Source organism: Athene cunicularia, assembly GCF_003259725.1.
Source record: "Athene cunicularia isolate RWA chromosome 2 unlocalized genomic scaffold, athCun1 chr2_part1, whole genome shotgun sequence".
Classification (NCBI taxonomy): domain Eukaryota; kingdom Metazoa; phylum Chordata; class Aves; order Strigiformes; family Strigidae; genus Athene; species Athene cunicularia.
Genome location: NW_020799095.1, coordinates 152,793,278 through 152,805,007, shown reverse-complemented (window position 1 = coordinate 152,805,007; position 11,730 = coordinate 152,793,278). Strand labels below are relative to the sequence as shown.

The 11,730-nt window shown below is 50.8% G+C and overlaps 1 protein-coding gene across 1 annotated transcript in view; it reads left to right on the top strand.

The window, feature by feature from the left end:
- ZC3H3 (zinc finger CCCH-type containing 3) overlaps positions 1 to 11,730 on the top strand; it is a 179,576-nt gene that overhangs the window by 140,136 nt on the left and 27,710 nt on the right. The window contains exon 8 of the mRNA XM_026842207.1: positions 4,673 to 4,804. Coding sequence (XP_026698008.1) covers positions 4,673 to 4,804 — 132 coding nt within the window. The remainder of the gene's footprint in view (positions 1 to 4,672; positions 4,805 to 11,730) is intronic.

The window sequence follows — 11,730 nt, the reverse complement described above, 5'->3', positions numbered from 1 at the left end:
GCTGAGGGATCTGGGGGAGTTGGGAACGGTCAGGGGGAGGGTCATGGTTGGGCTGGAGGAGCTGCAAGGGCTTTTCCAACCCAGATGGTTCTGGGTTTCTGGGATGGAGGTGCCAGTAAGCGGGATGTGAACATCGACCACTTTCCCTGGAGAAGCCCCTAAGGCTCAGTCCTTCGTCATGTCGCTTGATGAGTGTGAACCCCCACTTGGCTGGATTTCTGGTGTGTCATTTATCAAAAGCTTTTACAGCTGGGCCTAGGGCATGGTGGGGACTGGAGGTCTCCTGAGCCGTGCCAGATCTGGAAGTGCTGCTTTTAATTACTCAGACTTTGGGGGTTTTTTACCCGCGCCCTGTTTATAGCACTTTCTTCTCCCCACTCCCTCCATCTCTGTCCTTCATTCCCCACTCACAGCATCGTGTAGGTAATTGCAGTGCAATTACTGACCTGGAAAGGATTTAACCCATGGGACATCGGGTCTCATCAGCATCTGGGACAGGACCTTTTCCAACAGCATTTGCCTTTGGGCATGCAGTTTTCCTCTCCCCCTTTCCCTCCGTTTGCCTAAGGCACGTTCATAGTCAATGGGGAGCTCATAAGTTATCGTGGCAGTGAGCGGAGTCGCTCTGAACGAGGCACAAAGCACCATATGTTTTTTACATGTATCTCTCTTCAGAGTCACTTAATCACGAGTATATAAAAGAGAGAAGATAGACTGGGGACAGCTGTATTCCCTGACTCGTGGCGTGTCAAAGGAGGGATGGGGATGAGAATTGATAGAAGGAAAAAGGACTGGCTTTTGTTTTTTTTTGTTTTTTCTTCCTAAAACATATCATTAGACTTCAGAAATAAAGAAGCCAAGAAAGAAGAAAGCTTTCAAAGGGACTGGCTGTTGGTGTATCCAGAATTGTTGTATTTAATGCAGATTTGGAGTGGATATGGGGTCAGCTACTTCTCTTCACCCAATATACTAATTCTAACGGCAGCACGCAACCCGCTGTGCCTCTGAACCGAAGGCTTGATACTCATCCAGTCCGCACAGGACTGTTCGCTTACATCTGTACTGGCAAGATAAATGGTATTTCAGCAGCTTCCAGAGCTTGTCTGTGGTCCCAGGGCAAAAACCTGGGTGAAACTTGGGAGTTGGAGGTGGCCAAGGAGCCGTTTTGGTCGGTGTTTGGCCGTAGCCGTGTCCACCGAAGGATGCGACGACTGGATGTGGGTGGGTTTTTGCCAGCTGGTCTCAGTACCCAGAAATATTCCTCCGCATGAAGGAATTTATTTGCTGGTGAAGATGTGGCCTCAGTTTCTCTCTCCCAAAACCACTTGTTGTGTCTTGATGCCTCAAGGAGGACCTCAAGCTTTTGACTTCGGGGCTCCATTTTGGGTGAAAAGATGGAGAATGATGGCTGCAGCGTGATGTGGGAAACTCAACCTTTCCCATTTAGCAACACCTCGTCAGTTAGGATTGGGGGCAAAATAAACATGATATGATTGTGGTAATAAAAGAGAATTAAAAAGGAGTGGCCATGCTGAAGTTTGTTGTGGAAGAGCTAGTTTGCTGATGGCATTTTGGGGACAGAATCCCTGGGAAGGGATCCTACAGGGAGGAGGTGGCCTCTGCCCATCTCTCCTTTTCCCTTAGCAGTTTTCTGCTATGAAGCATCATCTAAACCCAAGACGAGTCATTAAATTAACAAGCCTACAAACGAAGCAGGCAAGTGCCAGCTCTTAGGAATAAATGCTTCCAGAACATGTGTTTCTGGCCAGGCACGTCGCGCTCCGCAGGGGAAGGAGGATTATTTTTCGTGGGATTAGGCGCCCCGGGGGCAGTTCAGAGGTCTCCGCTCGCCACCTTGTCGTCTGCGCAGACTGGAAGAGAAACAACCTCCTCTGCGGAGTTCAAGCCTGTTTCAGGGTGATTTATAGCTGCGGGGATGCTGCTACCCAAAGCGAGAGGCGACTTTGCTTTTCAAGTCCCGTAGCTCCCTGTTAACCCGGGTGATTACTAGCAAAGGTGGCGTTAGTCTCATTTATCAGCAGCGGAGAGAGGCAGGTGAAGTCTTTCAGCAGAGGAAGGCAGCGGTTTGCGCCTGCTTGGGGGTGTTTTGGAGCAGATTCCACCTGCTCCTCGGATGAGCAGCTTCTTGTTGGCTTTTGTTGGGGTTTCAACGCGATTTTCTTCACGTGGTTGACGACGATGTGCTGTCAGCTGTGGTTTGGGGCTTCCTGGTTTTGTTGATGCGCCTTTAGTTGACTCTTGATTTTGTTTTGTGGTTATGGGGGACACACACCCCACAACCTCCTCATCAAAGAAACTTCAGTTTATTGTCATCGTGTGCCTCACCCCAGTGGGAAGTCACTGGGGATGGGGCCCTGTACCTGCTCCAGGAGGTGAAAGACCAAGAGGTTGCAGAGCTTAACTATTGTTTTGGGAACAAAACTCTTACTCAACCTTGGGGCTATCCCATGTCTCAGTTTGCCCACTGACAAACGGGGACAATCCCTCTGTTTTCTATGGGAAAGCTGCGTGGGTTAAGCTTTTCCCCATCCTAAGCAGCAAAACCCTTGCTCCGAGCGGAGGATGCTCTCTGGGGCGGAGGGTTTGCTCCAGATGGGCACGGTGCTTTGCAGATTGTTTCAAAACTCGAACTATCCCTTTGGCAATGGAAGAAGGAGCCTGGAGGAGAGGGAAAGCTGGCAGTTGGGGAATTTTGCTGCGCAGGGGATGCAGGTTAGAGCTCTTGGCTGAGGAGCATCCGTCGAGGCGAGGCGCAGGGAATTTCTCCGCGACGGCGGATCCCAGGCGTAAATCTGAACGAATGGGTTTGTGAGTGAAGGTTAGCGAGAGGCTAGGACTCGGGCAACCGCCCGCTGCTGCTACAACAGCTTTTCCCCTTGAGGAACTCGGAAAGAATCAGCATTTTTCTCCCTAATAGAGCTTCAAAACTCTGTTGTGAGCAATTTGGAAATTCACGTTGAGTTTCGGGTTCATTAGCTGCTGGCTCCAAAGCATGTACATAGTCAAAGCTGTCTAATACAGACGCACCGCACCAGTGCCTTGAATTAATGTTATTGTTATTTGTGTGGACGTAGTGGGGTGCAAACAAGGTTAATTGAAATGAGAGTGCTGCTTCCTCTTGATAATGGCTCAGGCTTGACAGCAAGGAGGAGTTTATTTTTGTAGAAGAGCTGCCTTTATTATCCCTTTTTATTAGAGCTAATTTGGGCTCTATATCAAAAACTACATTAAGGGAATCATTTACGGTCACACCACCACCACCAGAAAAGATAGCCCCAGAGCCCTGTCCTTTATGTTAATGTCTGCAGTTAAAAGACAATTAAAAATAAACTCTTCTCTTTTAAAGCACCCTTTGTTTTCTTTCCTCTCTGCTTCCCCCTCCTTCTATTTCTCTCTTTACCTCAAGTGAGCCAATTTAGTTAAAACCCAAACGTGCCCTTCAGGGAAAGGGATTTTTCCGGATAGCCTCAGCTGTGGTTATTGTAGAATTGTAAATACTAGTTTGGGGATGCTCGAACTGGCGGGACTGAGATGCTACTGGTGAATGGAGGGATCGATACTGAGCTGAGCTGGAAGGGAATTAATTCAGCGTGTAGGAGAGCAGCGAGGGATTGAGCGGGAGGAGCTGGATTGTTGCGACGGCTTCAGGAAGCGCCTCTTCCTGTCGGCAGCTGCCTGCTTGGGTCGGGAAGTTGCCTGCAGTAGCCGGTGAGTTAAGGATGCTGAAATATCACAGCAGGCTGGTAATTTGTTTTTAATTATAACAGCTGGCAGAAGGTGAAGTTTGTGGTTTGAGGACGATGAGGATCTTTGCTTGTTCGCTTTTCGCCGTCGGCTGTCGCGCTGCTCAAGCTCGGGAGCGGTGAGGGCGGGAGCGAGGCTCTGCTCCGGGGATCCAACCCCTCTCCTTGACCGCTCGTGGCAGGAGCCTGGGCTCTCCTCCTCCTTTCCCTCCCTCCTGGAGCATCCCTTCTCCAGCGCTGGCAGCCCTTGGGGATACGAGGCTGATGCCTTCACATGATGGAACACCCCGAAAACGCTTGTGGAGGTTTTCCCCTTTGCTAGGACACACTTTTTGGAGCTTTTATCTAACCACGTGCTCTCCAGCCAGCTCCGTATCCATGGAACAGCCAAATGAGGGGGGGCACACCCAGGATGCTGTGTTGGCCTTTACGATGGCCAGACCCCCCTACAAACGAGGAGCTGGGGAGCAGTGGCCCCTTCTCTCCTCTTCAGAGTTACTTGGGAGAGTGTCAGCAGAAGATGAACCTGCCCCGTGCGTCATGCCAGCAAAGCCCTCATGATAGCAGACTTTGTTACGATTCCCCATCCCTTCCTCGTGCTGTACAGAGGCAGTTTTCTTTCTGGTAGCAGTTTCATGCTTTCCACCCTCTTTCCAACATCCTGAAGGATGCCAAAGCAAACATATTAACCCCCGGTGCATATATACACTGGGATCACGTAATGCCAGGGAGCTGCGTTGCAGGAGACTAATAGAAGAGGTTAAAATACCTCTGGGATCAGTGGCTGGCAAAAGGTGTATATTTATTTTATGCATGTCACAGTTTTATTTCAGTTCTGGGTGTTGGAACGGTTCCTAATCACGAGTCGGGGGGAGCTCTAACGGGTTTCTCATACTCTGCCCTTGCAGATGCCAGTGTGCTCCTACTTCTTGAAGGGAATTTGCAGTAACAGCAACTGCCCGTACAGCCACGTCTACGTGTCCAGGAAGGCAGAAGTGTGCCAGGATTTTCTCAAAGGCTATTGCCCCATGGGAGAAAAGGTAAAGAGGGGATGGCTCTTGGGGTCCTGGGATGGATGTGCCTTTGATGAAGCCACAAGCTGCGTTTTTTGTGCAAGCTATGGCACTGAAGGGGGCTGTAGAGCTGGAAGCTGCTGAACACCTGGATGGGATGAACAGCAATCCAGTGCATTCCCAAAGGGTGACGGGCAAAGTGGCTTGATTGCCTTGCAGGTAGGAAGGAAAAGGAAACAAATTAAAGTCTGCAGCTCGCAAACGTTGTGCTGGTGTTTACCTGGGAAGAGAAGGATGAACGGGAGCCAGCAGTGTGCCCAGGGGGCCAAGGAGGGCAACGGCATCCTGGCTGGTGTCAGCACTGGCGTGGCCAGCAGGGACAGGGAAGGGATCTGAGCCCTGGGCTCGGCACTGGGGAGGCCGCCCCTCGCTGAGGGGGTTCAGTTCTGGGCCCCTCACCCCAAAAAGGCCATTGAATGACTCGAGCGTGGCCAGAGAAGGGCAACGGAGCTGGGGCAGGGTCTGGAGCACAGGTCTGCTGGGGAGCGGCTGGGGGAACTGGGGGGGTTCAGTCTGGAGAAGAGGAGGCTGAGGGGAGACCTCCTGGCCCTCGGCAACTCCCTGCCAGGAGGGGGCAGAGAGGGGGGATGAGTCTCTGGAGCCAAGGAGCCAGCGCCAGGCCCCGAGGGAATGGCCTCAAGCTGCCCAGGGCAGGGTCAGGCTGGCTCTGAGGAAGGATTTCTGTGCAGAAGGGGCTGTTGGGCGTTGGAATGGGCTGCCCAGGGCAGGGGGGAGTCCCCGGGATCCCTGGAGGGGTTGAAGAGTCGGGCTGAGCCAGCGCTGAGGGATCTGGGGGAGTTGGGAACGGTCAGGGGGAGGGTCATGGTTGGACTGGAGGAGCTGCAAGGGCTTTTCCAACCCAGATAGTTCTGGGATTCTGTGAAGGCTCCCCAGAGTGTCCGTGTTAGCAGAAGCCAGTGCCTGAGCCAATAGCACCTGCCTTGAGAACTGTTAAATAGATGATAAGCAAAGGAGAAGGCTTAGGAGTCCGTGTTTTGCACAGAAACCCCTCAGACAGTAATGCTTATTTCTCATGCTGGCTCTGTGATGGGTTAAAACTTGAGCCTTATTTATTGTAGCTCAGTCTTAGCAGCAAGACCACCCTTCTCACCTAGCCTGCAACAACTGTGCCCAAATATGTATCTGGCGGCTTTGTGGAGCCCACCTCCAGGTCCTGGGGGCCTTCTGGTTTAAAGAAATATGCACCCTGGGTAGACACACCACCTTGTCTGTGAGCTTACTGCACCATGTGTAACACACAGAGCTTGTGAGAGAGCAGCTTTCCTGGAGTGGGCCCTGGAGCTGGTGGCCACTTGCTGGTTTCCAGTGGGATTTTATGGCTGTTACATGCAAACAGATGAAATGTTGGGGTTTATCTGACATTTTGTGGCTCCCCACTTTGTAAGCGACGGGAGAGGTGGGGGGACAGCCAGCTCAGTTCCTCAGTGGCACGGAGCCATGCTGCAGGATCTCACCTTTCCCTGCTTCATGGCGAAGGGAGAGGGTTGGCCATGCTGGGGTTCCCCTGGGAGCCAAAGCGACTGTCATATCTGACTCCTCTTTGCTGTTTTCCATTAATTGAATAATATTTTTCCTTCTTGGAGTGAACCACTCTTTCTTTAGTAGAGCACGTGGTCTTCTTTCGGGTCCCTTGAACAAGGTATGGGCCACCTTCCCTTGGTTTCTCCAGCTGCCATCTCAGACTCGCGAGAGCAGTGGAGTCCCCAGACGGTCGTGGTTCAGAAGGGGCAGCCAGTCACTTTGCCACCAGGTTTGAATAAAGCAAAGGTGGACTCTCAGATTTATGGAAATGATACTTTTCTGCTGTAGTTGAGAGCTGCCAGGCTTTTTTCTTCTGGAGGGGTTATATGTTGGGATTTCTGATCATCCTTTGGCCATTATGGCCAGCAGGTCGAGGGAGGGGATTGTCCCCCTCTGCTCCCCTCTGGTGAGACCCCCCGGAGCCCCGCGTCCAGCTCTGGGGTCCCCAGCACAGGACAGACACGGAGCTGTTGGAGCGGGGCCGGAGGAGGGACACGGGAATGGTCCGAGGGCTGGAGCAGCTCTGCTGGGGGGAAAGGCTGAGAGAGCTGGGGGGTTCAGCTGGGGAAGAGAAGGCACCGGGGAGACCTTAGAGCCGCCTTTCAATATAGAAAAGGGGCTCATAAAGACGGAGCAATGTTTTTAAACTGAAAGAGGGTGCATTTAGGTTGGATATAAAGAAGAAATATTTCACGAGGAGGGTGGGGAGGCCCTGGCACAGGCTGCCCAGAGAAGCTGTGGCTGCCCCCTCCCTGGAAGGGTTCAAGGCCAGGTTGGACGGGGCTTTGGGCAACCTGGGCTGGTGCGTCCCCAGGGCAGGGGGTTTGGACTGGATGTTCTTCAAAGATCCCTTCCAACCCAAACCATTTGATGATGCTATGATTTGCTGTGCAACACTGGCCCATCTCTGTGACCACAGCTGGAGGAAGGAGCCATCCTCTTCTCTCAGTCTGCTTCTCTCTGGGCAGTTCGCGAGGTGCCTCTAGGAGGTGTTTGATATGGAAGGAAACATCACATCAGTGTCATGGCTTGGTTCAGCCACTTCCATGTGCCGAGAGCAAATGAACAGGAGGAGACAGTGAAAGCTTATTCCGTGAGCTGGAGACTCCACGTACCGCGCTGAGAACACGACAGGAACTTTGCAAGCTTTGCTTTAAATCGGCTCTTTGGCTGAAAAAACGAGTCGCTAATGAAACAATCATTTTGTTTCCCTCAAGTCTGGCAGGTCTCAGGGCACCATCTCAAATATGCCCCAGTTGGCCTATGGAATGATACTATTTTATTGCATTTAACGGATAATGCGTGGAGAAATATCTGCCTAAGCACAGTTTTGCTCTGACTTGCTGCTCCTGGAGATTTCTAACTCCCTCATGATTTTGATGACCAGACAGATGATTGGATCCATGTGCTGCTCTGGCCTGGACCCCCAAAAGGCTTTTCTCCTTCGTTTCTCCATCCTGGTAGCTCTTGTTGACAAGAGATTCAACCCAGCAAATGAAACTGTAGGTGCTTGGTGCCCATCACCACGGCGTCATCGTTCAAAGCCACCGGCCTGGCCCAGAACCCCAACGCAATAGCAAACGGTGCCTTCTGGAAGGCAAACCCATCCTTCCCCCGGAGAAACCACTACCCAGGAAAAAAAAAACAGCCAAAAGAAAGGAGAAAAAAAGCTAAAAGTGAGAGCTTAAAGGAAAGCGGGACATCAGCAGCAGTGGAGGGAGAGGCTAATAAATTAGTCTGTGCCTAATTACTTTTTGTGGCAGCACGTGGACGGGACTGCGTGCAAGATAAACATTTCCTCTGAAGGAAAACACAGGCATCCTGCCACCTCCCTCAGCACAGCACTAGCCACGCAGGCAGGGTCCCTACAATTATTTTTAAAATATTCCAATTTAAATGAAAATATAAAAGAGATATTTAGAATATTTATTCTATTAGTAAAAGTGCTTACCGTGTCACTTTTAGAGTGTCAGAAAAGCATTCTCCTACAGATGATGGATAGCAGCCTGTAATTATATATGGGGAGAAATTGCTGAGCGGGCCATATTTAACTGGGGAGGAGAAATACCAGCTTGGGCCATTAAGGGTTAATTTTATTCTCTAAATAATATAAAAAGTGCTGAGTCCGTGCCTTTTGCTCAAAGTAGAAAGTCCTCAAATGGACCCCGGAGAGTTTATAATATTCTACTGAATCAAGTAAAAATGTTAACCTTGCTTCATAAAATGATGGCTTGTTAAAGATGCACAGTCCCTTTTCTTTTGAATAATTTAGGATGGGAGTAAATCTTCTCTCGTTCTGCCTTTCGCTGTCCGAGGAACGGCGAGGGCTGTCTGCCTCTGGTTTGAACCACAAAGGGCACGGACAGCAAACGTGTGTGACACCAGCGTGGCATCCTCGCTGGATAAACTCACGTGAGGACGGTCGGTAATTAGAAATTTTGGTTCTTTTATGTTGGGCTGTGGCACACTGGGCTCTTCTTCCAGTCATGTTTTTCCCTCTGTGCTTCCCCAAAGAAGCACAATTTGTGATTTTTTGTCAAACCTTCGTAAAAAATGTCCATTATTATCCATAATTTATGATGTGTCGTTGGCAGTGTTGCCTCTTAAGTACTTTCTAGAATATCTTGCGGGATGCTCAGGCCAAGTTGATCAGGTCTTTGACATCCCATGGGCTGTAACCGCAACTGCACGAGCTCTTCGTACAAACGATGCCAGGACTGGCCTGCTCTGGCATCATCAGGAACTTAAAGTGAGAAAGCTTTAATTTTGCATTCCCAAGTCCCTTTTTCAGAAATGTAAACCGTAGAAGGTGAAAGTCCCTCCACCCCTGGGGAGAGGGGTCAGCTCCTGTACGAGAGCGTGACCACATCCTTCGTTAAGGGAACGTTACCCCCAGTATTAATCGTTACAAGGAGGGAAGTGGTAGCAGGGCTAGGAGCTGGATTTCCAGCATTCTTACTGGTTCCTCAGTCATAGGTTGGGAAGTTTCTCCATCTTGCACACGCTCATAAAGGGAGTGGAGGAACCTGCAAGTTCAGTTCGGTGAAGCAGTCAGGGAAATATGGCTCCAAATAGCTCTGTTGCCTGGATCATCTCTAAACACAAGGTCATATGTGGCTTAGCTCAAGCCACAAAGCGATGCCCACCATGGAAATCTCCTTGCTGCCTTGCCTGGAGCTCCCTGACCATCTCTGGCGCCATGAAGAGGTCATGCTCGGTGAGACTGGTCGCTCTGGGCTGGTCACCTGCACTGGAGGAAGCCCAAAGGGGGAAGTGGGAAGAGAGGGAGAAATGGGGCCTCTTACAGGCGCTCCCCAGGGTTTTCCGAAGATGTTTTAATGAGTTGCTCTACGGTAAAAGCCTCCTCTCTGGTTCCTCATCCTTCCTCCCACATGGGTCCTCGCACCTGCATCTCGACTTGGGGCATGGGTTCACCAGGAGGGGATGGGGTGAGGCTGGTGGGCACAAGGGACAAGGTAGTGACAGCGAGCAAAGCCGTGGTGGCCCCCGGGATGTAGAGAGAGGGAGGAGATGCGGTTCTGAGCGAGTTGTGTGGCCAGTGAGCCTGGGGGAGAGATGCCCAGCTTGTCTGGGAGGTGATTTTTCTGCCAAGCTGCTCCCCTTGCTGCACCCATGCTCAGCTTCTGAAATAATACCCAAATAATACGAAATATTATGAAATAACATCACAGAATCACAGTATCATTCAGGTTAATTGGAAAAAAACCTCGGATCATCGAGTCCGACCCTCAGCCCGACTCTACACAGTTCTCCCCTACCCCACATCCCCCACAGCTCATCCCAACGGCCCTGAAACCCCCCCAGGGATGGGGACTCCCCCCTCCCCGGGCAGCCTGTTCCACTCTCGGACCACTCTTGCTGGGAAACATTTTCTCCTCCTGCCCAGCCTGACCCTCCCCTGTATGCAGTAATAATACTGGGCCCAAAGGATCTCGTCGAGTGATAACGTGTTGCGTATTGGGCTGCTGTTGTAATATTTGATGGTTGACCGTGGGCTGAGATCTCTGCGTGGCTGAGAGCTTGGACCTGGGAGTTAACGGCAAACGCTTGCATTACATCCGTAGATAACCTCGAGGAGCAGCTGCCCTGAGATTTGCTTTACAGGCACAAAACGTGACTTAGCGGGGAATAAACTGTATTTGGAAGAACCACGGCTAGGGCAGGTTTTTGGTGCTGGCATCCTCTAGCCCTCTTAGCGTGTGAGAGTAAAGGCAAGCGAGTCAGCCCGGTCCCCTCTAACTGCTGCATCTGTAAAATTGTTTTGTATTAAATAAGCTTTTCCCCCATGGTGTACATTAGCGAGCGTGCCGCATTAAATACCGATCTTCATATTGTTTCCATCAGCTGCCTTGAAGCCTGTGGGTAAATTGTTCCCCCGTGGGAACTGTTAAGCAGTAAGACACAGTGAGATTAAACAACAAGGCTACTGTGAAAAGGCACGGGGAGATGTATGGGAATAAATCATGGGTAAGAGGGGGCTCAGGGCTCCCGTGTTTACCAGCAGCCATCCCTCCTGGGCACCCCGACCGACACGACCAGCCCCGTCCCTGATGGTGAAGCGTGACCAGGGGACCTGTCACCACAGCAGGGTTTGACCCGCTCTGGGTGTCCTAAAATCCATCTTTTTGGTCCTGTTGTGTTGCTCAGCCAACAGCCGTTCACCACAGCTCTGATTTGCACCTTACCCTCATAAAATATCGGCCGTGCTCAGGCTAAGAGGGGCAGCTTCGGTTAGCACGCGCCGCCCGAGGAAGTGGAGCTTCCTTGGGAAAACTCATTTTCCTCCCTCAGGTGGCGTGTGGTGTTTTTCACGGTGGCAGCTGCTTGATTTTTCTGTAGAAAATTCAAATGCGGGGACTTTCTCAGCTGATGCCTTGTTCTCGTTTGCGTTTTTCTGGTCTTGATGATGTGTTGGGTGGTTATTTTCTCCTTTTCTGGTGGAAGTTTTAACATCTTCCCACTGTAAACTTATTTCCTGTGTCTGATAACATTTAATTTCACACAGTTCTTTAGGAAAAGCCACATGAGCTGCGTTAGCATCAGCCAACAGTTAAATGTCTTTGGGGTTTTCTCTTCATTATCCAGTGCTCGGTACGTGATACAGAACAGCAGCCTGGGGTCTCTTAATCTGTTATCACAGAAAGATGAAGATCAACACTGTTCATATTGCGTCCTTTCAGCTGATTTTTTTTGTTGTCTGCTGGGTAAAACAGCATTTTTCATCTCTCACAGCCAACAGCCATCAGATGTTGGTCTTTCTAGGTATTTCTTGCCCCTCCTTTGGTCCCAGGTTGACCCCCAGTGCCTTTTCGTTGAGCACAGGCAGTCAT